The 27,318-nt window shown below is 52.2% G+C and overlaps 1 protein-coding gene across 1 annotated transcript in view; it reads left to right on the forward strand.

Annotated features, from left to right (window-relative positions):
- Positions 1–27,318, forward strand: part of COL22A1 (collagen type XXII alpha 1 chain) — a gene marked incomplete at its 5' end in the record, with an annotated part of 239,043 nt that overhangs the window by 70,179 nt on the left and 141,546 nt on the right. The window contains 5 exons of the mRNA XM_082674806.1: positions 2,030–2,068; positions 18,606–18,659; positions 19,492–19,545; positions 20,604–20,657; positions 22,557–22,601. Of these exons, the coding sequence (XP_082530932.1) occupies positions 2,030–2,068; positions 18,606–18,659; positions 19,492–19,545; positions 20,604–20,657; positions 22,557–22,601 (246 nt within the window). The remainder of the gene's footprint in view (positions 1–2,029; positions 2,069–18,605; positions 18,660–19,491; positions 19,546–20,603; positions 20,658–22,556; positions 22,602–27,318) is intronic.

The raw sequence follows: 27,318 nt of genomic DNA on the forward strand, positions 1-27,318 counted from the left end.
AAGATTATCAGCTGACTCATCACCAAAAATAATTGAGGCCAGAATGCAGTGGAGTGACAAGTTCAAAGTAATAATTACGACAGTGTAGCTTTGGGTATTTAACAAATATTTGTAACAACAGTAGCACAAAAATGGGGAAGAAGGAATAGATCACGTAGGAGTATGTTTCTAAGTCTCACTGGAAGTAAGTTAGTGTAAATCTTAAGTAGATCCTGATAAGTTAAGATGTATATGGTAAACCTCAAGCAACCTCCAAGAAAATAATTCAAAACTATATGGTGAAAATATCCTTAAAGAGGTTAAAATGTTGCACTAAAAAGAACTCCTGTAATGCAAAAAAGAGCAGTAAAGGAGGAATAAAGGAACAGAAGAAGTCAGGAGACACAGAAAACAAAAAGTTAAATGGCATATGTCAATCTACCTACATCAAAAACAGCATTGTCTGTAAATGTATTAAACAAACCAATTGAACAGCAGAGATTTTCAGCCTGGACGTAAAAACAGATCCAACTGTATTGTGTCTACAGGAGACACACTCTAGATTCAAATATATAAACAGGTTGAAAGTAAAAGGATGGACAATACACATTCCACAAATAGAAAACATTAGAAATTGGAGTGACTGTAACAGTATCAGACAAAGGCTTTAAAAAAGGTTAATAGAAATAAAGAGGAACATTTTATAATGATAAAAGTGTCGATCCTCTAAAAATATATGACAATTATAAACATATGTGCACCTAATAACAGAGCCCCCAGATATGTGAAGCAAACATTGAGAATTGAAGTGAGAGACTTAACATCCCACTTAAATAATGTGTAGAACAACTAGGAATGTGGAGAAATCGTAACTCATACGTTGCTGGTGTAAAATGCTGCAGCTGCTTTTGAAAAGCAGTCTGGTGGCCCTTAAAGGGTTAAACACAGAATTATATGACCCAGCAATTCCACTCCTAGGTGTATAACCAAAAGAAATGAAACCACGTGTTCATACAAAAACTTGTTCATGGATGTTCATAGCAGCCTTATTCATAATAACGGAAAAGTAGAAGGAACCTAAATGTTCATCACGTGATGAATGGATAAATAAAACGTGTGTCATAGCCATGCAATGGCATAGTATTCTGCAATAAAATGAGGTATTGACACATGCTGCAAGGTGGGTGAACCTTGAAAGCACTTTGCTAAGAAAACACGGGCTATGAAGCCAGTCATAAAAGCCCACATGTATGATTTCATATATATAAAACGTCTAGAATAGGTGAATTTATAGAAACAGAAAACTGATTAATGTTTGCCCAGAGTAGGGGATGGGGGAAAAAGGGGAGTGACCACAATGGGTTTGGGGTTCTTTTGGGATGATGAAAACATTCTAAAGTTGATTGTGGTGGTGTTGCACCACCACATTTAGTATATTTAATAAATGTACTAAGAAGCCATTGAATTGTACACTTTATTTTTAGTTAATTAATTAATTAATTTTTGGCCACATTGGGTCTTCGTTGCTGTGCGCGGGCTTTCTCTAGTTGCGGCAAGCGGGGGCTACTGTTCATTGCTGTGTGCGGGCTTCTCATTGCAGCGGCTTCTCTTGTTATGGAGCGCGGGCTCTAGGCGCGCGGCCTTCAGTAGTTGCGGCTCGCGGGCTTAGTTGCTCCGTGGCATGCGGGATCTTCCCGGACCAGGGCTCGAACCCGCGTCCCCTGCATTGGCAGGTGGATTGTTAACCACTGCGCCACCAGGGAAGCCCTACACTTTAAATAGGTGAATTATGTGCTCTGTAGATTATATCTCAATAAAGCTGATGTGGAAGAAAGAATAGTACCATAATACTGAGTTGTTGGAAAAATTAAATGAGATAAAGCTCACGAGAATCTACCCTCAGTAAATGATAGTGTCTTTAGAGGCTCCTTGGCAGGGCTTATGAGAAAGCAGCCCACCATTTTGAATCCCAGGGCACATCTGCCACGTGTGATGTCATGCCGTGGCAATGCTTCGTAGAAAACCTTTGCCTTCTGCTTTGCTTTTCCAGGGCAGAGGACCTTTTGTCCACGGAGAAAAGGGCGAAAAGGTAAGCACCTCCCTGCTGTCTCATTCCTCCAGGGGCTGTGGATGTGGCCCGGGAACAGAATGGGGCACTTGGGTTCGGGAGAGTTGTGTGCTGTCGTGGTGCTGCCTGGTAAGAACTTGGGTGGGAGGGGAAGAGGTTTCCTGGGCTGAGTGCCTCAGTGTGTGAAGTGGGAGGGAAGGGCTTGTTCAGGACGTGGATGGTTCACAGTGCTTAGAGCAGAGGGTACTTAATGGCGCTCATGGAAATTGGGATGCAGAGCTGCAGATGTGGTTTGAGGACCAACATACAGGGCATTCAATATCAGAATGTGTTCAGGCCTTGTCTGCAGCGATGGGAAGGCCTTGGACGGTCTGTGCATGATCAGACATGCTGAGAAGGTCCAAAGAGCAGGTGCCGATGGACGTGAGAGCGGGCAGACCAGAGGAACTCGGGGAATAGTCAGGAGATTGTTGCAGAAGCACGAAGGCAAGATGATGAGGGCCAGAGTCATGGGTGGCAGTAGGACTAGACAGGCAGAGGAATGGAGGCCTATTCACATTCTCCCTGGATACGAATGTTGCACCTTCTTTAACCGTCATCAGTTGTGATGATGATGTACAAGGTCAACAGATCCTGGGAAAGAGGGGATTCCTTCTAAAGAGGAAAGCTTTCTTAAGGTGTGTCAGCCTAGAAGGAGAAATAAAGCAGTCACTAAAAATGCCATTTTCCACTCACACCAGCGATTAAAAATACATCTCCCATTTCCCAGGAGAGGCAGCCACAATACTTTGTAACATACATTTATGTTGGTTATTTTGCCGGAGTCTAGGCAATTGTAGACTCAGAATGCAGGGCATTGGACCTCGGAAGGATATCGTTACTCAGAGGGGGGCTCACATCAACCCCTTGCGTGGGGCTGATGGTATAAAGCAGGTGCCACTCTGTCAGGTTACTATGGAAACAGAGCTTTCATGTGCCCAGCTTGTTCTCTCCGTGTAGCACCTTTTATTTAGTCCGTTCATGTCTAGAGATTTACTCTAAGGAGATAAATCAAGGCTGTGCACAAGTACATACCCACACGTTTCGTAATTACAGCGTGATTTATAAGGCAGCCTGGAAACAACTGTAACGCTCTGCAGTGGGCAAAAGGTAACGTGAGTTACTGTACAGCTAAATAATACAATGGCATTTAGAGGCACAAAATCACATTTAGAAGGATAATTAACGACCCAGCAAATGAAGATAGCATTTTGTTCATTTTTAATTAAAACACATTGCAAAATATCTATACAGTATGACTCCAGTTGTGTTTATGTGTGTGTGTGAGACTCAGAGAGGGAGGCTGATTCTGGGGGCAAACCCCCATTGTTAACCACTGGTTGTCTGTGGGTGGCAAAGCTGTGAGAGTATTTATTTTTTCCCTTACTTTTCTTTGTGTCTTCATTTATTCCACGAGGAACTTCTCTTTTTTAACCTGTGTTAAAAGCACAGGCACACACACGCACACGTAATAACTACTGCACGGGAATACAGAGCCATTTGAGAGACAGTGTGACACACAGTGTAACACGAGCTTTGCACCAGGCAGACCTGGGTCAGTCGAGGTGTTCCCAAGCTCTGCCATCAGCGTCTGGGTCTCCCGCTGCCTACAGCAGGACTGGCAGCACCATCTTCCTCGATTCCTGTGTGGTCTCAAAGCACAGCACCTGGAACCTAGGCACTCAGGTTTGATGGTTGCCATCATGTTCGGTTCCTAAGAGCCCAGAACCCAGGCACAGGGTATTAACAGGACACCTACATGTTGCTCGGGTTCAGGACTGGGGCTGCCAGAGCGCTTGAAGTCAGGGCGCTCAGCCTGGGTCGTGCTTCCCAGGCAAGACCAACGTGCAGCTCCTGGGCCGGCTTGTCCTCTGAGTGACGTGCTGTCCTTCTCATGTGCTGGCGCCACCAGGAGAAGCTGACAGGCCCCCTTTCTCCCATGAGCAGCAGCTGCATCTCTGCCCCGTCTGTTCTGGTTGAGCTCAGGACAGGCAGCCTTCTGCTTCTGGAGGCACCTACCCGGTGCCCCAAAGCCCAGGCTGCAGCGCTACGCTCAGGACCTGAAGCTGCCGGGCCACAGTCCCAGCCGGGAGACCTCCCCACACGTCCGGTGCCGGCAGAAGAGACGCGTAGCTGAATAGACGCCGGCGCCCCTGGCTCTGCTGCAGCCGACGTTCTCTTGCAGCCGGGCATTTTTAGCAAAGTCTGAGTCTAGACTCTTCCACATCTGAGCTGTGTGATTCAGGATGAGTCACCTCCGTCTCTGGGTCTCTGCTCCCTCATCTGTAGAAACGAAGGGGTGGGATGTGATGATGCATAAGGGACCTTGCAGGTGGCAGTTCTGAGACTGGGTCATCAGCCCACCCCCAGCCTGAGTCCCTGGGGCTGTCTTCCGTAACTTGGAGTCTCTGCTTCCCCTCCAAGGATGCAGCGGGGCCAGGGAGAGTCAAGGGGACAACAGGATCCACAGAAGGGAGACCACTGGTGACTCATGCACGTGGACAGAGCTTAACAAACCGGCTCTTTTGCTTGAATATTCTCTCGAAAGCAATCGCAGAGTACCAAGGGGATTGGATGAACTGGAGCCTGATGTGTCCACAGTCCGCGACTGTGTCCAGTCATGTTACGCTGAATCTTGCTGTGGTTTTTTGGGTTTTTTTTAAATTTTTGGTGATGTAATCAGCCACTGTGACAATGTGCATTGACCTATCTGAGGGCGAGGCACCGTGTATGCTGTGTTCCATGCTTTAATGTCTCATTATTAAGACAGTGCTTCAAGGAAGTCACAGCTATGCCCTTTTCACAGATGAGAGAACATAGCTTAGAGGTCAAGTGACCTGCCCAAGGTCACAGTTAGTAAGATGGCTAGAAAACACAATCACTCGTGAAGGGAAGCTGGAAGGCTGATTCAATTACCCCTTTTTCTGCAGCTGAGGAAACTGAGGCTCAGAGAAGGTGAGTGACTGGCCCAGTGTCACACAGCTGGAACACTGCCGGAGCTCTTGGCCTCCTGACTTGCCCAGCGCCCCCCACCAAATGCCCAGGACCACTGTGTGGTGCTTTGTTCCTGGGCTGCCTCTGCCCCTAGTTTTGGAAGCCAGCCTTCTCTCTGGTTCCCGTTCCACCCCACGTTCACCACGGGTTCTTGGGACAAAGCTCCCTCAGTGTTTTAATACGTATGAAATAGGGCTCAGGGAAAGGGGGAAGCAGGCTTTTAGGGGCTGCCTGAAAAGATGTGCGCGTAGCCCAGGTGTTGGGGGCACAGAAGGAGAGAAAGATAGGCATGGACCCTCCTTCACAGCGTCTGGAAGACAGCTGGCACTAAATAAATGCTTGCCTAGTAAGTGAATGGATGGATGGAGTGTGGACCTCCGTCATCCAGGACCGAGAGCCAGTAGAATGGTCACAGACTCTGCAGTCAGAAAGGTTCAGCTTCACACTCCGGCTCCCCTTCATGTGGAGCCTCAGGTTCCTTTTCTGTAAGAGTGAGAAGGGGAATGATAATAGTTCCTACCACGTGAGGATGCTGGGACGATTAACCCAGGGCCCCACGTCGCAAGCCCGCATAATGGGTGATGCCGCTGTTCTCGCCCCCCCCCCCCCGCCCCGTCGTCACTGGCAACGCTGTCTTGTTGAGGAGGGTAAGAGAGGGCGGCGGCAGCATGGTGTGGACCAGTGCTGGTGGGCTGGTTTGGACCAGTCTGGGGGGAGTCAGGGGGAGCAGGGAGGGGTGATGACTTCCGTGCCCTTCCCACCCTTGGTCCTTCCATGTTGACAAAATAAATTAATAAGCAGAGTGAAGATGTTGGTGTAGGGTTTCCTACGGCTGGACACTGAGTCTTTTCCATGGAGATGTGGTCCATGAGCCCCGCGGTAGAAAAAAATTCAGAAACAACAAGAACAAGGCCAAAGTGCGTGGTGTCCAGTGAGCTTCCTTTTGCATCCCGAGGGTCCTTCCACTCTGGGGGACCAGAGCCTTCAGGGGAGGAACCCCACAGAGAGGCTGCCTTGTCGTCCCTTCCTGGACCCACAGCGCCCTCTGGTGTCTGGAAGCCAGAGCGTCGCTCCAGTTTTCCTCTGCAGGGGTGCATGTGATGCTGGGGAGATAGACCTCTGCCCTTTGGGAGCGTTCCTCTTTCCCTTAGGAATCTAGCACCTGGGGGGACGAGGACAAAGAGAGCTTTCGTTTTGTGCTCAGATGTGGGCTCAGGTGATGGAAAGAAAGCAGGTTCGGGGAGTTGGGCAGACCTGGTTTGCATCCCAGCTCTGCAGTGGCTGGGTGAGCATTGGGTGGTGTCTCTCTGAGCCTCAGTTTCCTCATCTGTAAAGTGGGGCCATTGATGCCCACCCCTTAGGGCTGTTGTGGGGCTTATAGGAGGTTGGCAGTGCCTGTGACAGCACCTGGCTTAGTCCCTGGCACGTGGTAGTTCATGTAAAAATCTGTCCCTTATCTTTATTCCTTTCTTTTGTCTGCTAGAAGCTGTTGCTAAAATCCATAAAAGAGTGACAGATGTGCTTCTTCAGTAAACAGCGTTCAAGTACCTAGTACGTGGGAGAGTGGTGGGTTCACAGAGCTGTAAAACATGGCCTGGGCCTCCCCCAGAGTTCTCACTCACCAATTCAGAGGAGGAGACGTGCACACACATTCTGGTCACGTGGTTGTCTAATCATGAGTGTTTCTTCTTCTTCCTGGTCCTTAATCGAGCATGTTGTGCCACCTCCATCCTCCACCCTGTTACACGCTCAGAGGGTGACGACGCTATCAGGAGACCCTGCCTAGGACGCCGGTCACGTCAGCACTGCACCTTGAGGGTTTCCCAGGATACCCGGTATTGTACTGCTGGGGCTGCTTAGAGAATCAAACTAAAAAATATCTAGGAAATCATTGTAAGCACAGTTCCAATGAAGGGAGGAACAGAAACAAAACGACTGCAGGCTGACTCTGTTCTTTGTAAGTACTCTTAATGGTGACCAGCGGCAGCAAAAAATGGAAACAACCTGATGGAAAATTGCATTTCTTCAAGTGAAAATTAGGAAGCCCTTATATATGTAGATGTGCGCGCAACATGGCGTCAATGAAGTAGTAGAATGGGAAGCCACATGCACCCCACATGAAAGGCGTGTGCGGCAAGCAGAGCCAGTGCACCGGGGGCGGGATTTGGGCTATTTCGTGCCTTGTTAATTGCTCTTTATGTTGCCATAACATTAGTACTTTTGCAAAACATAAACATTTAACTAACAACTAGAGCTTAAACTTAATATGATGAAAAAATAAAAAATAATAGTATATTTACCGTTGTTCATGCATGAAATCCAAAAGCCAAAATCCAAATCCAAAAGTATTATTTTGGAGGGAAGAGCCCTCTCTCCCAGCATGGGGCATTTGCCGAACCCTGCGTGCTGTGACGGCTGGTCCCAGATGACAGAACATGGCAGCGGCTGAGGGTCAGGCTTTGGGAACCTGGCACTGCCCCTGTCCTGCTGTGTGACCTTGGAAAGGTCATTGCAGTTCTTGGTGCCTGTTTTCTCATGTGTACACTGAAGATAATAGTAACAATAATAGGCTCTTGTAAGATTGAAGTGAGGGTTAAGTGATTGCATCCACGGAAAGAACTTCGCAGAGCACCTGGCAGATCCGAAAGCATTAGCGGGAATCAGGTCTAAGCCACCTGGGCGCTGGATTCTCCGAGCGTGATGGTCAATTCGGACACATTATCTACGTTAGTCCAAACAGAACGACAGACTCAGTACTTTCACTTAGAAGCCCGGGGACGGTGTTCTTTCTCCCAGGGCCTGGGGCTGTGCGATGAGAGCCCAGATATCCCTGCAGCCATGCAGCGAGCCAGGTGGGGTAAGGCAGCGGTGACACACACATGCTGGGCCCAGCGTGGACCCTTGTAGATGCCGTTGCAGAGCGGAGTCCCAGCTCACCTAAGCCAGCATCACCTGCTGCTCAGATACACAGGGCAATGCATTTCCTGCTGGGGCTCTTTGCTTTCTTTATGAGCAGCTGCTGGTATTAATATTTTAATTAGAGTTGGGATGGGATGTAGAAGGCAGCTCTCAGGTAGAGACCAGCCTAGACCCGGTGCTGAGGAGACTCCCCCACCCCCTGTGTCCCTCGAGTGGAGAGTAACAGAGGACAGAGCAGGGGAAGGGCTTGCAGCCCCTCATCAAGTCTGGCTCACACCTGGTAGATGGTGGGGGCCCTTGGGAGCCACAGGGGGTGGAATTGTGGCCAAGTGTCCCGTAAAGCCATGCTTGGGTCAGCAGCTGTGTACTCAGCGCTTGGTAGCGGGGGGAAAGAAACCAAAACAACCACCACCAAAAAGTCCTCTCTTCAGCATTTTCACAGAAATCCGTACGGCAGTAAATAAAACTTTGTATGGATTTTGTGCTCGGATTTCACAGTGCGGTGCCCCAGAAAAACTATGCGAGCAAATAGAAGGAACTCAGCTAAACTTTATTGGGCTGGTTGACTCAGTAGCAGACAGAATTCTAGGTCACGCAAACATCGGTTCCTTGTCTTTATGGCTTGCTTCCATTTTTATCGGGACCATAAACCTGACGGGGAAAGAGGAATCGGAGCCAGACATACAGCAGAGGCCGTTCGGACTCCCTGGGATGCTGCCTCTAGAAACGTCAGCCAGGCGTCCTGCAGCGGATGCCGGAGCCGCGTGCAGGTCATCACGGGGGAAGCCCTTATGGGTTGGTTCACCGTGAAGTTAAACAAATAAGGTGCCGATTGGGAAACCGAGGAAAGAGGCCACGGCCATCTTGATGGAACTAAGGAGGGTTGTTAGAAGGCCAGGTTCAGAGCTGTCAGCTGAGGTGGGCTGGTCCCCAGGTCTGAGAAAAGTAGGTTCCCCACATGCTTATTCCAAACCAGGCCCCTGAGAAGCCCAGTGCCTCCTGTTCTCTGATGATTTGAAATTGGACAAAGCAGGCTCCCCTGCATTGCTGTGGACCTGAAGATCCAGCCTCTCGGGAAAGGCAGTGGCTTGAGGAGCACTGGGGACTCGTGTGCCCGGTGGTGGGCAGGGCGCCTGGGGCTCCTCAGCTCCAGGTGGCTTCCTTTGGCGCATTCTCGCTGTCCTATTTGAAACATGCAAATGCACGTGATTTTGCGTTTGATTTTAAACGCTGCTGTGGTCACACCGTTCCCTACAGACCCCTGCGCAGCCACTCTGTGTTACGTGGAGGATCAAGCCCCCTGCGTGTTGGCCCCAAACGACCCTCCCCCGTCTCCGTCTCCTGCCAATTCTGGGTCCATCTCTGGGTCCACGTTTCCACCTCCCCGGCACTGATTCCTCCTCCTTGCACGTCCACCGGCCCCTTCTCCTGTGGAATCCTGGAGATGCTTCTGACACAGTAACCTTCGGGGTGTCAAGCACGGAGCCAGGTGGTTCCACAGTCATTGTCTTACTCAGACCTCCCAGTGAGGGCAGGTGGAGGGTATCACCATCATCATTTCATGGAAAAGGGCGCTGAGACTTAGGAAGATGCTCCTACACATCGATGTTTTCACCGTAGAAGCTATAGGGAGAGGACGAAGTAGTTTATAGTGAGCTCTGGTTTGTTCAAAAGTGTAACGCCTACCCAATTTAGGTCTAGTCCTGTGCTGGAGGGCTGGAGAAGGACAGCAGAAGGATGGACGTGAACTTTGGAGTAGGATTAATCCAGCCGTCTGCACTGAGAGTCAAGGCGGGTGGAGGGGTGGAGAGTGAAGAGTGTCTAGAAAAATACCTGCGCCACTGCAGAGCTCGTAGGGCAGAGAGGTGGGTGGCAGTGCCGCTGCCGCTCACATGGTCCTGACCAGCCCGCGGCCTGAGGTCTGAGCTGGCTGAGAGCCCTTCCTGTGAAGCAGCGGCGCAGTGCATGTCCCACTTCATGGGACAGTCAGACCTGCTCTCACAGTGACGTTTCTCTGATCTCAACGTGACAGACACACCTTGTGCTATCCACAGTGTGAAAGACTGAGTCCCTCCCACCCGAGTCAGTTCTTTCTTTGGTGTCTTTCAACGGCAGGCTGTACTTGAAATTGCGAGATGAGAGGATTTCGTGGAGGTGATGGGCTGTCCAGGTGGGTGGGGAGTGAAGCGCGGGGTCTGCTACATACAGCTTTTCTTCCCAGTGCCTCCTTTCCAGAGCACTGGCCAAGAAGCGCTCTCAGCGCGAGGTGCTTCTGCATAGCACGGGGTTCTGGTGGAGGTGGGACGTGTGCCGTTGCAGGGGATGATGGGCACGCTTACTTCGCAGATTCTGTCCGAGGGGATGGGTGGGGCGCTAACACTGGCAGCCATGGAGAATTCAGTGGCCAGCACTCGGTGATTTTGTCCGCAACAGTCGAGTGGCTTTGTCTCAAAGAAGATGCCTTGTGGTGGAAAGAATCATGACATCAGCCTTTTATTGACCACTTGATATCTGCCAGCTGTTCACTTTATGCGTGTCAGCCTCCTGCAGCTCCTTGAAGGAGTCTGGAGCATATGCCCAAGGGCACAGAGTGGTGGGTGAGGGGCTGAGGTTGTGTCTGTCCGACCCTACACCCCCATTCCTAACCACTGCACTGGCCAATGCCGGTTCCCTGCCCTCCCCCAAAAAGGATGCTTTTATCGGAGAATTCTTGACCCTCAAAACCCATGTACCTTGTAGGAATCGACTTATTTTATGCGCTGACTACATCATAGAGCCCCTGAGCCATGAAGTATAAATGGTATGTGTGTGCTTGTATGTGTGAAACCTCTAAAATGAATTTATGCCGTTTGCCGCCAGCTCTGGGTCTCATCCTCTTTTTTCACAGCTGGCTTAATCCGTGCCCCCGACTCCTATTCTTAGCCTGTGCCTTAATGTGCTTTATTCATGGTTATCGACTTGGATAACTGTGGTCGAGTGCCTTCTATTTTTATCATAATTAAAGGGTTTAGGGGAAAATAGGTTCAGCTGCCTATGTGCCCTCAAATAGCCTTGTAGGTTGGGGCAAAATGCTGGGAGTTAGAATAAAGATGCCGCAGACCCTGTCCGTGGTGCTGAAGGACACGTCGGGGAAGTTTTGAGTTCAGGGGTTTTCACGGCCCCAGGCAGAGCTGGAATAGGAAAGTCTGCACTTTTTCCAGCCCCGTCTGACACTCAGGCTCTTGGCGAGTTTCATGGCCCAGCCACAGGGCCAAGGGCTTCATACAGGAGGGGAGAGCATTTATGGGAGGGTAAATGCTGGACTGCTAGGCAGCTGGGCTGGGAGGGCAGGGGAGGCCAAGGGCATGCACCCTAGACACCGACCGGCTGGACTCAGATCCCAGCTCGGCCACTTAGCAGCTGTAGACACTGGGCAAGTCAGTTACTCAACCCCTGCAACCCGTGCTTTACCTCACCTATAAATTGGCGACTATAATTCTACTGGCCTCAGAGGGTTACAACGAGGATGAAATGAACTAATGAAAGTAAATGACTTAACATTTGTAAAAAGTGCTCATAACTGTTAAGTATAATTACCGTGATACCAGCGTAGTTTTCCACCTTTTACACCAAGTGACATCTTCTGCGTCCTCTGGTCTTATCCCCAGGGCCGGCTGACAGCTGGGAAATGTCAGTGTTCCCTGCCTCCCCCAGGGAGGACTTCTGTAACTCCCAAAGCCTCAGGGAGCCTGGGGAGTGTTATTAGAAAGCGTGTTCCAGGTGGGCTGCCGTAGAGGTGTAAGGTGTCTTTTCCTTTCTTCAGTTCATCCGAAATAATTTGCAGAGCATCTGAGAACAATAACGGTCCCACATATTTACAACTACTACTGTCTGCCGGGACTCACACACAAGCTGCTCAGTTTGGGGGTAGAGATGGTTGTCCTTATTGTACAGGCCTATTAACCATGTGACCAGGTGCAAGTGACTTTCTCTGTCCGTGTGGCCAAGCCAGGAAGTGAGCTCATGCATTCTGACGCCACAGAGAAGTGGTTCTCAAACTTGACCAGGTGCCCAAACCCCCTTGAGGGCTTGTTAAACCACCATGCCAGGCCCCGCTCCCGGTCTGTCTGACTCAGTGGGGCTGCGGTGAGGCCAGAGAATCTGCCCTCCTGACAAGGCACAGGTGATGCTGACCCTCCTGGCTCGGGAACCACACCTGGAGGACCACTGCCCAGAGGACTCATCAGCCCCCACCCTAGGGCCTGCTGCGGCTCTGCCGGTGGAAGGAGAGGGGCACTAACATGGCACCTGTAGCAGCGAAGCAGGGTCTTTCTCAGTATTTCGGGGGAAAGCTCTGATATTTAATTAATCGAAAGAACAGGGGAAGTATCTGTCCTCTCTTGTCTGTTTTGCCCAGTGAAGTAACCAGGTAATCCCTAGAGCTCTGGTTCTGACAAGTGGGCATATGGGTGGATAATTTCCTGCCACGTGTTACCCACCAGGGGCTCCCAGTGAGATTACTGAGGCAGTGTGTGTGTGCATGAGGGGGTGGCCAGAAGAGAGGTCAGCGCCTTGGCTTGGAATCAGGGCCCCCCCGATTTTGAGTCACAGCTGCGCGTGTGAGCTGGGGGAAAGCCTCTCTTCCCCGAGCCCTGGTCATCATCTGTGATGGATTTCACATGCATTATCTATGGTCATTTTCTTTTTTTTAAGTTTTTCACCCAGATTTTATTAATGCAATTCCATAATGACTGTGACATATCGTAAAGATGAAACAAAGTGTATTTTGTTTATTTAAAAAAAATTTTATTGAAGTGTAGTTTATTTACAGTGTTGTGTTAATTTCTGCTGTACAGCAAAGGGACTTAGTTATATACATACATACATTCTTTTTTATGTTCTTTTCCATTATGGTTTATCCCAGGATATCGAACATAGTTCCCTGTACTGTGCTATACAGTAGGACCTTGTTGTTTGTCTATTCTGTATGTAACAGTTTGGGTCTGCTAACCTCAAACTCCCACTCCATCCCTCCCCCCCGCTTTGGTAAACACCAGTCTGTTCTCTAGGTCTGTGAGTCTGTTTCTGTTTCATAGATAGGTTCATTTGTGCCGTAGTTTAGATTCCGCATGGATGTCACGTGGTATTGTCTTTCTCTTTCTGACTTACTTCACTTAGTACGATAATCTCTAGCTGCATCCACATTGCTGCAAATGGCATTATTTTGTTATTTTTTATGGCTGAGTAGTATTCCACTGTATGTATGTATATGGTCATCTTCTTAAGCTGAGTGACTTCCTTTTCACAGGTGAAGAACAGAGGTTCCAGACAGTTTACTCCAAATAACAGAACTTGATGCTTCTTTCACATTTCCCTGTGTACAGAGCATTTTCCAAAGCATTGTCTCAAGGCATCTTACAGACCACCTTGTGCCAGAGGTACTATTACTCCTTGCGTCACCCTGTTTGTGGACGACGAAGCTGAGAGCAGGAGGGGAAGTCACTTGTTCTGCTCAGCTAACGGGCAGCAGAGGCTTCATATGAATCCAGACCCTGCTCGCCAGTCTGGTCCCCTCCTCCCCTCCCCTCCCGTCTCCTCCCCCTCTCTCTCATCTTTCTCTTTCTCTTTCTTCCCTCCCTCCCTCCCTCCCTCCTTTCTTTCCTCCCTTCCTTCCTTTTTCTCCTTCCTCTCTCCCTCCCTCCCTCCCTCCTTTCTTTCCTCCCTTCCTTCCTTTTCTTCCTTCCTCCCTCCCTCCCTCCCTCCCTCCCTCCCTCCGCTTTCCTGCTCTTTGTACTTCACTGTGGATCCTGAGCTGCATATATTCCCTTTGAAGATCTCCCTGTGCCCGACCTTTCCAGTTCCAGGGCCACCTCCAGTCTGTTCCCCACTCCTTTCTTTGACCCACCTTATGGGCTTGCGAAAGAGTTCTTAGTTCTCAACAGAATATAAACAACTGGCATTTTAATAATATTTTATAGTCTACCAATTATATCCACACTCATTTTCTCATCTGGAAGCATGAACCTCTATCTTAGGAATGATGAAACTGAGGTTCAGAGTGGTAGCATGACTTTCCTGATGGGATATCAGCGGACAGCTTAGGGCTGTAACTCTGTCTTCAGAACATCTGCAGGCAGCTGAGTCCAGGTGGAGGACTTTGGAGAGCGTGTCACGGGAGCATGGTGGTCTGTGACGTTAAGATTAGGTGGCCCTGAAACATGAAATATGCGGGTCATGTTGACTTATCCTCGGGGACACAGTTTTCAAGGGCAGGAACCCATTTAATGAAATGCCTGGATCTCATCATGACTTGAAAGTGGAAATTTCTCAGAATGTGTCTGTTTGCAGTGCCAGCTTGGTTATCCTAACCACGATTCGAAGATTAAAAAAAAAAAAAAAGATATTACCTTCTCAGACAAAGAAAATATTCATGTCTAAAGAGGCTGTTTCTTTGCCTACCAGTGCTCTAAAGCCAGCTTGCCCAGCTGTCCCCGTCCTTGGGAAGCACACATCCTGCAGGACGTTTATGATGCCTCCTCACAGATGTAAACTGAGACTCACGGTGTGCCGCTAACTTGACCCGGGCCGTTGGTACTGAGGGACAGCGGGATTTGAAGCTGCAGCTGACTGGCTCTTGAGACTGTTGTTTTCCTATAACAGCTTGCTGTTCCCTTTGTCCCTGCGGGTTTTGTACCCGCAGGGCTCACTTCCACAGGGCTCTGGGGAAGGAGTTAAAGCGCAGGGAACACTTGTGGGGCCTGGGGCCACGTGGGCGCGGCTCACGCGGAGGTGACGGAGCCCTGGTTCCCGTCTCGTGGAGTTCTTGTCTTGTGATGAGACGGACTCACACAGATACTTGTTGGGCATCTACTGGAAAGTGCCAACAGAGCTGGGCGTTTGACAACTGTGGGCACAGGGGAGGTTCCAGAACTCTCTGGAGTTCCCTCTGGCGTTGTCTCTGGTCTTCTCCCTGGCTTCCTCTATTAGATGGTCCTGGAAACGCCGTGCTGTGCTGCTCTCCCCGCTGTATTCCTGAGGCAGGAGCCCATCTAGACCTCCCTTCCCTGCCTGCAGCTGCGGGACCTCCCACCTGCAGCAGCCAGAAGACGGGCTGGCCCTTCAAGGACTGGGTAACCCACCCCTGGGGCAAGCTTCGCACCGCGTCACCCCAAGAGGGCTGACCCTAGAGGGGTGCGCTGTGGGGAGCGTCTCCTTTTGGAAAGTGTTGCATTTATCCCTAATGTTGTAAGGAAGCAGGGTTCGGTAGGCTGCCCCCTGCCTTTGGAAGCACACAGCCTTTTGCTAAGATCCGAGCAGGATGGGGCCGGAGATAAAACATGGCCTTGGAGACGGGGCATCTGGGGAGCTGAGCCCACCCTGTCCCTGACCCCCGGCATCCTGGCTTGAGGCAGAGCTCCTGCCTCCTGCGAGGCCTTTGGGGACACTCTGATGCTTTCCCAGGGAAGGACGGCTGGTTGAGGCTGAGTGGGGCTGACCTCGATCTCTGCGGAGGGAGGGCAAGGCTGCGTGCCCAGGCCTCAGCCACCCCAAGCTGCCTCACCAGGCCATGGAACTTCTGGGTAGCCACCAGAAAGTCAGGGTTCCTCTGTGCTCATGGGCTGCACGTGAAGACAGCATGGAACACGTAACCCACAGGGTGACCGAGCATCCAAGCAGGGCCGTGCGTGTAAGTGCCAAGTGCTGTGCAGACGACGAGGCCGACTCTGGGGCCCCAAGTCTGATCTCCCGCTACACACGCTGTAACTTCGCAGAGTACTGAGTCCCTGCGTTTCCATGTCGTAAACTCTGAAACGTAGGTAGCAGTTGCATCTCCCTGTGGAATTGTTGTGAGGACGGGTCGAGTGCACTGATGAGGGTAAACAGCTCAGAACCTGGCAGGTCGTGAACGTGTAGCGAAGACTGGCCGCCAGCAGCACGTCTGTAATATCCCCTTAACGTTTTCTTTAGTCTACCGTTAATTTTCCTGCTGGTTCTGCCGTTAGCGCTAACGATAGCGATGCTAGTTGGTGTCTGGTTGTCACTCTGTATTGCAGAAATCACTTGTGTCTGTACTGGTTGCCTCTTTCAACCTCGCTTGAGTTTCAAAATAGTCAGATAGAGGGGCAGGCAGGCAGGGAATTCACCCCTGTTGTGTGGGTGTGGAAATAGAGGCTGAGAAGTCTCCGGCCACAGCTGCCCTGCCCTTACAGGGACAGTTGGACCCCAGAAAGCACCCCATCGACTGCCACTTGTCCTGAGGAAGTGGCCACCGCAGAACACCCTGGGCCCTTGATGTTGAACAATCCTTCCTCGTGTGAAAATACCCAGACTGTTCGCCTGCCTTTGTGTCCAGCCAGGGAGAGTCAGACGTTCCCTAAGACCAACGAGAAAGTCTCTCCGCTTCGGAAATCCCACCTAAGTACGAGGCTTGCCAATCAGAGACTGCCTTCGTCTTTCTTCTTCTTACTCAATAACTAACTCCCTTTTAACACTTTTGAACCCCTGCTGATGGCAGCCTGGTCCCCTGGACGCACGTGGGTGAAGGACTCGGTTTTGCCCCTGAGGAGGTGCAGGGTCCCCGCACGTGCCCCAGGGGCAGGTCAGGCGGGCAAGGACGCTGTGCAGAACCGCCATCCGCAGAGCAAGTTTAAGGCTTCAAGACAACCTGCCGTGAAGGACCCTGTTTAACTGTATTTAACTGTAGTTCACAAGCTTATTTGACCCAAGGACTTGGCAGTCTTCCCCCCACCCTGTCACACATTAACTACAAATCAAACAGGTATCGTGCAGACCAGCTTTGGAAATGTTACATGAACCCCCGCAGAGACACTTCATACTTATGCAAGCTCCACAGTGTCTGTAGTTGTTTCCTTTTTTATAGAAAGTGAGACCGAGATTCTGAGATCAAGTAATTTGTCCAAACTGGCCCACCCTTCTCTAAGGGACGGTTGCAGGAGCACGAGGGTTGCATTCAGCCTGCCGAGTCCCTGAAGTCCCGCCCCCCAGGCTACCTTGCCTGCGACGTCCCCTCTGGAAGGTTCCACTCACGTTAACTGATCTCCTTAGTCTCCAGGACTAGACCCTCCTGGCCCCGAGCTTAAGAACCAGACACCACTTCCCAGCAGATCAGTGTTTCGTGAGAGCACAGGCGCCCTGTGGGCACCGTTAAATTGCTGGGTGACAGCAGGAGAGGGCACCTCATGTGGCCGCGATGACAGCGTGCCGGGGGTAGAGGTGTCCCCCCAGCAGGGGTGTGCTTTACTGCCCCAGCACCCCCTCATCCTCCCAGCGACCCTGCTGGTGTCACCCTCCACACTTGGACGAGGGGCGAGCGCCACACAACCTTTCAGAGTGGCTGCCTTCGGGGTCTCGCAGCTAGAAGGGTGCAGAGCTGGGCCAGAGATGTCTCTCCGTCTGTTTTTCTCTCCAATATCACAACAACTTAGAATGTTGAGACCATGGAAGGCACTTTGTAGAAGTTTTAAAAGTGTGTGTGTGTGTGTGTGTGTGTGTGTGTGTACAGACATACACGGTTGCATCTTAATTTATAGATAAAAACTAGAAATGTATAATGTGTGGTGTGTCTTTCAGAAAATAAGACCTGTCTCGAGGGCTTATTACGAGTACTAAATAACACAGTATATGAAGACATCCTACAGGGTCCAGCCCTTAGTGTTTTCTAAATATACTTATAGGTTCATCAGTTCAGTCATTCATTGAATGTCCAGCATCGTCATTTCACAGATGGAAAAGCCCAGAAAGAGGCACTGACTTGCTCCGTGTCCCACGGAAAATTGATGGGGAGGGGGCAGCTGGGGTGAAGGTCTTGGCGGAATCCTTTGATTTGAATCAGGTGGTGTGGGAGCTGGACAGGAGCAGAGGGCTCCTGGATTTCCCTGTTTTTGAGTTGTCCCCCGTCCATCTCTAGGAGGCATGGTTGGGGGGGTCGAGCAGGTCCCCACAGCTGCTCCATGAGCGTGCCCGTCCCATGCTTCTGCACCGTTCATCAGAATGGAGTTCGCCCCAGCTTAGGAAACATTTTCAATACCTGGTCTAGCCCAGTGGTCCTCAACTGGTGTGAGTTTTACCTCCCAGGGGACGTTTGGCGATCCCTGGAGGCATTTTGGGTTGTCACACCTGGGGAGTGCTACTGGCATCTCAGGATGCTGCAGGACATCCTGCAACACCCAGGACAGCCTCCCCACCCCCAAACAAAGAATTATCAGCCCAGTGCTGATGGGGCCCAGGTCAAGAACCCTGCTCCGGCCTGGTGCTGTGCTGACACGTGTGACTCCGGTCCTGGAGGGGGGTCAGCCACACGGCGAGTTAGGGGAGGGCGGGGCAGGGGCGTCTCACTCCCGCTGTCAGGTGCATATGTACCCCCTGGGGGATCTTGTTAAAACATGGGCCCTGATACAATAGGCCTCCAGTGAAGCCTGAGAATCTGCATTTCTCACCCTCTCCCAGGAGGCGCCCTGGCTGCAGGTCTGGGAATTGCCCTCTGAGTCGTGGTGTCCTGGCCACAGGTCCTGTCTGGCACTTTCTCGGCTGCACCAGCATCCTGAGAGCCTGTCTCCAGTGCTGTCCTCACCCTGTCCTAATTGCTGTTCTCTTTCTCTCGTCCTAGGGTTCCCTGGGCCTGCCGGGTCCCCCTGGGAGAGACGGCAGCAAAGGCATGCAGGTACGTCTGTTCCCACAGGGCAGCACCGGGCTTGGGACCTCCTGATCAGAGTCCCCTGTCCCCGAGTGGGGTGGCCTTTGCCAGGGCCAGGCCTGAGCTGGGGCTTCTTTGTACCAGGATCTTCCCAGGTCCCTGGAGGCCAGCCTGATAGTTATGACATCACCAGCAGCAGCCGTTGCCACCAGGCATCTGCCACCTATGTGTCCCTGGAAGCTGTTTTCTCACTTAGCTGACAGGCAGTCCTGCATGGGAGGTCTTGTCCGATGCCTAGACCTGGAACCAAGTCGAGGTCCAAGCTGAGGGATTCGGTTCCCAAGTCCCCGGTTCACAGCTCAAGGAGTCGGTGAGACCCCAGCAGCAGCCTGCATGGCCAGCCGGCCTCCCTCTGGGGGGCACCCCGACTCCACCTCTGCACCCGCAGCCTCTGAGTTGGAACACAGTCTAGGACCCCAGGCAAAATGTGACCTCAACTCAGGCGGGTCAGTCCGATCCAGGACAAATGGGCCCTCTTCTCCAGCAAGGACCCAAATGGAAACCGGCTCGGGTTCTTGGCGGCCCCTGATGGGCAGGCGAGCCACTATGCTTGCTCCACTGTTCTGTCTCAGCTGAGTTTTGTTGGACCAGCAGCAGGAGTGGATGGGGACTGAGGTGATGAACACCCGCAGTGAAGATCAGCTCCTTTGCTTGTAGAAAGAGTCTCTGGGGGAGCTGGGTCTCAGCTCACCGGTGGTTACATCGTTTCCGTGCCGCGTTCTAGTTCCAGGAAGAGATGCCTCGGGTGCCTGGGCCTGTGTCCGCCGGGTTGTGACCACATGCTATTCTGTGTGTGCAGGGGGAGCCGGGAGAGCCAGGAGAGCCGGGGCTGCCTGGAGAGGTGGGCGTGCGGGTAAGTGTTGCTTTGAGTTATTCCTCTCTTGTTCCTGGTGTACAGATCTTGATGCAAAACGAACTTTTTGGGTAACATTTCCTTAGGTGTAGAGCTGATGCCCAAATGGGTTCCCTACCTACACTGCTTATGCACCACACCCGGGCTCATGTGTGTATGTCCACACATCCATGATGTTTCTAAAGGCTTACAGAAAATGAATCGTACCGTACTCTGCCGTTTATCTTTTTTAACAAGAGACCTATCTTTCCACACCAGTATGGATCGACACCACCTATTCTCTTAATCAGTGCATGTTATTCCATCATATGGATGTGTCGTAATTTACATAACTTTTCCTCTATTTGTGGCCCTTAAGGTTATTTCTGATTTCATCTTTTTCACTAAAATCAGTAAATGCACACACATGTGTGCACGTGCACACGTTTCTCTTACGTATACTGTATTTTTATTTCCGTAGGCTAGATGACAAAAATTGGGATACCTTTGGCTGAGGAAAAGAACATTTTAATTTTAATAGATTTTAACAGATATTGCCCAGTTGGTAGCCTAGAAATCATAGCAACCCATGGTCCAGGCAGCAGAGGGGTCTCCAGGCCCTGCAGACTCCCGTTGGGCTTTGTCAGGACACGTCTGGGTTGTGCTGGCCCCACGGCGAAGTATGAGCGATGCGCTGAGGGAATCAGTCATGTGACCAAGAGCTGTGCACATGTCCTGGCCAGATCCTGGCATGGCCGTGGACCGCGGGGCACGTGGAAACGAGACAGCCGCACTGGACTTCTGATGGCTCAGCACACTGTTTCCTGTTCCTCGAAGTCAAGCAGAGTTGCGTGTGAATCCTGGCTCCACCAGGCAGGGGTGGCACGAGCTCTGCGTGGGGCAGGGAGCAGCGGAGATAGAGGGGTCTCCCGGGGAGACCTTGTGCGGGCGGCACGGTGGCACGTGGTGGGTGAGAAGCAGCCCTCTCGGCCCTGAACGTGGTCACCGACGGAGTGTGACCTCTGCTCCTGCCTCTTCTGGCCATTCCCAAACCTTTTTTTGTGAACACGCTTCTGCAGGGACCCCAAGGACCTCCTGGACTTCCCGGACCTCCCGGCCCTGTCGGAGCTCCTGTAAGTAGAGGCAGCTGTGTGGAAGGGGCTCTGTCGCCTCTGCCAGGGACTGGGACCCAGGCTCTGACAGGTCTCCATCCCACATCTGTACACGGAGGACATGGCAGTGAAGCATGGGTGATTCTTCTTAGACCAGAAATGCTTACATGTTATGGTACTTAAAGGATCTCTTAGCAATCATGTTCAAATGCACGTTCCCAGGGCCCCATTCCCAGCTAAAGCAACAGGTTTGTGTGGAGCCCAGGAATCTGCATTTTTACCCAGCAGCCCAGGTATTTCTGACACTTGACCTAAAGAAGCCATTTTTTACCAATCTGTCTAGTCAGCCGCTCCAGAAAGGGGTGGAGTCTTTATTATAAATTTTCAGCCCCTAGAACAGTGCCAGACACAGGGGATGTTTGGTGACCAAGTGCCCCGTGAACAAAGCGATGGACAAGTAGATACGGTATATAGTGAGCAAAGTGTCTCCTTGAGCCTCTAACCTTGTTTTTAGTGCTTGTTAAGAAAGATTTGAGATGCTCTCCAAAGGAAAGAAGCAGTGTTAATGGTCGTTTTCAAACAAGGCAACCTGCATTGCCTCAGGGGCATTCAAAACCTCTGACCTCTGTGTATCCGGCCAGAATATTTGGCTGGAATTAGAATGGCCTGTATATCCAGCTGCCCCCAGAGGCCTGAGTGGTCCGCAGACCCTCTGCCTTCCGGGAAGGCGTCCTGTGCTCTGGCCCTGTGCCTCTTCCCCAGGCACCAAAGATGTAAGTATTACTCCTGGGATCCACAAGCAGGCCTGGCAGTCTGCCCCCTTTAACATCCTTTCCTTAGAGCATCCAGGAAGGGAGAGGAGAGAGAGGGGACACAGGGCATTCACCTAGTAACACAGGATGTACTCAGGCCTCTCCAGCAGGGCCATGCCCCAAGCTGCATTCCTGCCCGGGAGCAGCCGTGCTTCCACCAGTGGGGGTGCTGTGACCCGGCATCTCACCGCACACCCTACACATCTCAGAGGAGCAGACACACGTGCATTCTGATCTCTGCACTGTCATGTGGGGCAGTAGCCTTCAGGTAGAACTTCTGCAAGATTCTCGTGCAAACCAAGGGATTGATGTAGCCATTCCTTGGCTCACTTATTCAACAAGTGTTTATGGACATCAAGGGGCAGCTGCTTTTCCAGACCGTGGGGTGCGGCACTGAAGGAAAGGAGGCGCTGCCCTCATGGGGCTGGCATTCTGCTTGGGGGAGGCCACAGATGTGTCCTGTGGGGCTGAGTGCTCGAGGAAAGTGAAGCCTGGTGAAGAGGATGGACGGTAGGCGGGCGGGGCAGGGACTGTAATTTGAATCGTGTGGTCAGAGAAGCCAACACCTTGGCTGGCGTTTCCATCGCTTCTGCTCACAGAGGGGAGGGAATCCTTAGTGCAGGTTCTAGGTGTTGCTCCTGAGGAAGGTGGGGTGGATGGAGGGTGGGGCAGCGGCCCTGTCCCTGGGGGAGGTGGAGGAATGTGGCTTAAAGGGGCCCGGAGTCTCAGGTTCAGTGTTGGGCTGCTCCGCCACTCCATGATCAGACGGAATCACAGGCTCTGGGTGGCAGTGGGGACTGACTCCAAGGCCACCTTCCTGCGATTGACCAGATGAGCGCAGGGACCAGGGTGGGTTCAAGTCTTAACAGGGAGGACCTCGATGATCCAGGCGGGGGGACCAGCCCCGGGAGCTCACGTCTCACGCAGCGGGGGACCCAGATCGCTGCCCAGGCCTGAGGGGGGAGTGCAGGCCGCTGTGCGGAGTGAGGCGGCACGGGAGACAGACCTTCACTGCCACCCCAGGCAGGCAGGCTGCCCACGGGCCTCAGACTCAGCGCAGAGAAGCTGGACGGGGCTGTCCTGTTACTCATCTTCCCCTCTTCCCCAGGGTCTCCATGGAGAACGAGGTGAAAAGGGAGCCCAAGGAGAAAAGGTATTTCCAATCTGCTTCAGTCAATCAGTGCAGCTTTCCATAGACAGTGTGTGTGTGCACGTGTGCGTGCATGCGTGCGTGCGCGCACTGGCGGGTGAAGCCCGGTGCAGAGGAGGCATTAGTTTCCCAGCCTCTGAACGTAAGATCTGGGCCCAGAATGCTGTGGGCTCGGTACCTGCAGGGGCTGCAGTCCCCTTGCAGAGACAGGATTTCGGGTTTCCTGGCCAGAGAGGTTTTTGAAAGAGCCTTTGGATCCGGACTCAGTTCCGGTTGCTGCCATGGACTTACATCTCCCTCGGCAAGTTGCACAAGTTCTCCACACCTCGATTACCTGACTCTCCCGCGGAGGGAGGGAGCCCGGTGACAGCTGTGGCCGTGGGGACCCCCGTTTAGCCTCGTGCATCAAGTGCTGTGACCCAACGTCAGCTGAGACTCGTGAACGCACGTTGCCACCGAGGTGACGTGGTCAGGGCGGCTGAGGCTGGCCGTGCCTTCGTGGTGAGGCCACCGGGTCAGGGCGGGCTGAGGCGGGCCGTGCCTTCGCGGTGAGGCCACCGGGTCACAAGTAATCCTCAGACCAGATCCTTCTATGGGTGCTAAGGCCGTAGAAGGCTCGGGGTTCTGCTGGGTGGGGGTGAGGACCGCATATCCCCCCTGACCTCGCCAGACAGCAGCTGGCATCAAACTCTCAGGAATCCCAGGCCCATCTGTTCATGGGGCTCCTTCAGATCAAGAGCTAGAAACTGGCCATGTGCCAGACCCTTTTTCAGCAGCTACCCTGTTCCATCTTCCTAGAGTACTTGTTACTCTAGTTTTATAGGGAATGTCTAAATTATTAAGAAACTTAATTTTATTTCAGTATATTTGGAAAATAGGGAAGAAACAGCCTCTAATTCCACCATCCTGCTACAACTGCGGTGGCCAAGTCCCTGTAGGACTTGTTCTTGTGTGCCCCGTGTCTTCCTATATAGTCACACGTGACATGTTCTGCTTTGCATCCGTCTTGTCTCGTGTTCCTGCGTGGAGCCTCTCCCCAGCATATGCTGCTGTAGGCTTTTACGATTTATCTTAAGCGGCTGCACAGCGTCCCGTGTGTGACTAGACTGTGATTTATGTGCCCGCTCCCCTATTATTGATCACTTAGGGTTTTTTCCAGTTTTTCATGATGAAAAACACTGCTTTGGTGACCATTTTTGCACCGATAGCTTTATTTTTCCAATTTAGGATGGTTTCCTTAGGCTGCTCCCCCAGAAGGGGGGCTCCAGGCAAAGAAAATGAATGTGTTGTGTGGCTCTGGAAACACGTGGCCCCGAGGCTTCCCAGAAGGCTCCTCAGAAGGAGGGAGGGGGCAGAGGCTAGCATAACGCCCACCTCAGCTCCAAAGCATGGTTTCTGTTTGTGTGGTTATTCAATTTTAATCACTGTAGCTTAAAAAGTGAAATACCTGACCCCGTGGTCATCATGAGTTGCGTCTCTTGGTTCTTTTGAGAGTTTCATGTGGCTCCGTGCATTTGGTTGCAGGTAGAGCGCCTCTCTGTGGCCCTCTGCTCCTTCCCTTTATAAGGTAGAGTCTTGAAAGTGACACTTGGGATAACTGAGGATCCAGGCACAGGGCTTGATGGGCAGCTCTGGTGCATGAAGGAACAAGGTTCTCATTTGAAAGCCCCCGTGGGAACAGGCAGGGTCTGGGGAACGGACCCGGCAGTAGGGCTGAGCTCCAGACCAGCAAAAGGGACCCTGAGACTCCGTGCCCAAGGTGCGTGTGTGGCCGGCTCACCAGTGATTCCGGCCAAAGGCCCAGGTGCGTGGACACCCCCCTGGCTGTCACCTGTGGGCACAATCAGAGACCCAGGCCTGTGCCCTGGCCTCCAGGCCTTCAGCGTCCCGCCAGCCACTACTGAATGCCCGGTGCCTCACGTCCTGCGCTGACGGTGGCAGCGCCAGTGAAGACTGAGGACAGGCCCTGCTTTTGAGGCCCCAGGAGTTCAGTGGGCCACACGGATTCACAGGGTCAATTCACTTCGTGGTCCTGCGAGGTGCGCAGTGCCCCGTGTACAGCCTGGAGCGTGGATAGCCCTCCGTAGGCCTTGGCCAGACCAGTCAGTGAATAACAGGTGAGTCCTGTGTCCTCAGACCAGACCCCCCCTATAAGAAGGATAACTGGTGAATCGAAGGTGTGGGAACCGAAGCAAAGGACAGTAGCGTGGACACGGCTGGGTCGTGTAAGGACAGGAGGTGGATGCAGCCCCCCAGTAGCTCCGGGACCTTGGCCATCAGATCCACGTGCAGTACTGACACAGCACTGCAGGGCACAGACACCCAATGCTTGATCCCCTGGGCAGGGCTCCCTGCACAGAGGGGTCAAGGCTGTGGCTTTGCCGCTTGCCTGAGGCCCGGGGCTGGGCCAAGCCTGCAGTCACGGCATCTGAGGACCCACGGGCAGGAGTTCGTGAGGGTACCCCACCCGCAGAGGACTCTGCTTTGCTTCATGTGGGGACCATGTGCCACCAAACACCCTGGGGTCCGGGAGACGTGGGCTCAAGCCACGCAGCACTGATGTGGAGTGTGCAAAAGGAAATGAGGAGGGAAAGAAGCCTCCTTACGGGGCCTCAGTCCCTGCATTGTAGAATCGCGGGCGGGATCTGGATTGAGCCAGACGCCTGTTCCCAGCCCTCGTCCATCATCTGGTTCACACGCAGTGCCTGGGGTTTCCAGACGCACCTCCCACAAATGTCTTCTACCTCATGAAGGAATATGGAAGGAATCCTCCCCGTTGAAGCTATGTTTTAAGTGCGTTTTTTTTTTTAATGTGCTGGAAAGGACCCAAAAAAGTAAAAACATAAGTTCAGTCCTTAAGAAGCTGCAGTCTGACTGGGGGCTTGTGAAAAGCTAAGCTGATGCATCCATTTGTTTATTCACACATTCACATTCCACGTGCCCACCCCCCAGCACCCAGCTACAAATACTTTAAATATTCGTGTGACCTCCTTCAGCTCTCTGCTCAAGCGCCACTTCCTCAGAAGTCTTCCTCGGTCCCCAGGCCTGTCCCAGAGCTTGCACGTCCGTGCCCCTGGAGCCCCTGTGGTTTTCACCCTCACGGGTCATGTGTGTCACATTTGTTTGCCTTTCACCCCCTACCCCCCCACACACGCCTGTAGCCCCCTGGCAACTTGAGCACGCCGCTCACACCCTGTTCACCTCATACACCTCTGGGGCCTCACGCCCTGGGGTAGTACCTGACACGGAGCACCTGGCCAGGCCTCATCTACCGATGCGCTGGGCACCAGGTGAGGAGTGATGCAGGAGCCAAGGTCGGACTCGGATTACAGAGGACCTTCAGTAGCAGGCGTGTGAACTTGGACTTCTTTAGAGATGCGTAGGGTGGATTTAGAAGATGCATCTTAGCACTTAGGCTTAGGTGAAGCCTCCGGAGTGGATGAAATGGTGAACAGGAAGCTGCATGGACCACGTCATGGAAGCCAGGAAATGTCACCGACAGAAAGCAGAGCACGAACACTGCGCCGTCCAAAAGATGGCCTCCTGAGCTACCTGGTCGCAGCAGTTTCAGCTGAGCTTCTGAGGAATTTGCATTGCCCGGGGTTTTAGTCGAGACTGAAGTACAGAGCTGAGGACTCTTCGCGGGCCTAGGGGGAGCCAGCTCAGCCCCAGAGGAGCTGGGCCGGCCACTTGATGTACCAGAACCTCAGTTCTCATCTGCGGAATGGAAACATGCACAGCCTCCCTGAATCTTGTTGGAACCTTGGATGAGACACAGAATCAAAGTGTCCAGCACATAACTGACACATCCACAAACATTCGTGTCCTCTCCCACCTGTGGTTCAGGGGAAAACTCAGTCTGTACACTCAGTGCTTTGTTCTTCCCAAAGTTCTGTTTTGAAGTAACAGCCTTTTCCCATATAATGCTGCGCGGCTTGTCCATTAAGCTTTTGGAGTCTTAAGACTTTTTTTCCAGCCAAGAAACGCTGCATTCCTGTCAAAATTCTAAATTATCAGATCTGGAAAGGACCGCAGATAACCCTGGAGATCTCCCGTTATCGTCCAGAGGGGGAAACTGAGCCCAGAGGCGATGTGTTTCCTGATGCAGCCCGTTATAAGGCGAGCAGGTGCTGGAAACGTCTCACTCCCAATCTGGGCTTTCCCCGCAGGACACACGGGGCTGAACGGTCGACATTCCCCAGGGACTGTTTCTTCAGACCGGCCACAGCCCTGCCCCCTGCAGGCGCCACCTTGCAGGGAAGCTTGGGAAGTGGGGGCCCGCCTGCAGGGGAGCCCCAGGAGAGGAAGTCCAGCCGGTGACCCATCAGCCTCAGCCTCCCCAGGCTGCACCACGCAGCAGCATCGTGGCATAGAGGAAGCCCCGCACAGTGTTTCTGGAGCCAGCCTGCCTGCGTGTTCAATCCTAGTTCTGGGATCTGCAAGCAGGGTGACCTTTGGAGAGTTTAGTTAACCTCTGAGTCTCAGGTTTCCTCAGTGCTGAGAGTAACTATCTGTTATGTAAGGCTACCATGAGGATTAAATGAGTTAGTATCTGTAAAATGCTTAGAGCAGTGCCGGGCAACATATGCCATATTTATGGAGGGTGGGGAGTCAGAGAGAGAGAGATGGAGAGAGAGAGAGATAGAAACAGCCCAACAGAGAAAGATGGGGGCGTGCATAACCTGAGCCCTGTGAGCTCAGCTTTGGGTCTGAGCTCCGG

The sequence above is a fragment of the Grampus griseus genome (assembly GCF_964374135.1).
Source record: "Grampus griseus genome assembly, chromosome: 17".
In the NCBI taxonomy this organism is placed as follows: domain Eukaryota; kingdom Metazoa; phylum Chordata; class Mammalia; order Artiodactyla; family Delphinidae; genus Grampus; species Grampus griseus.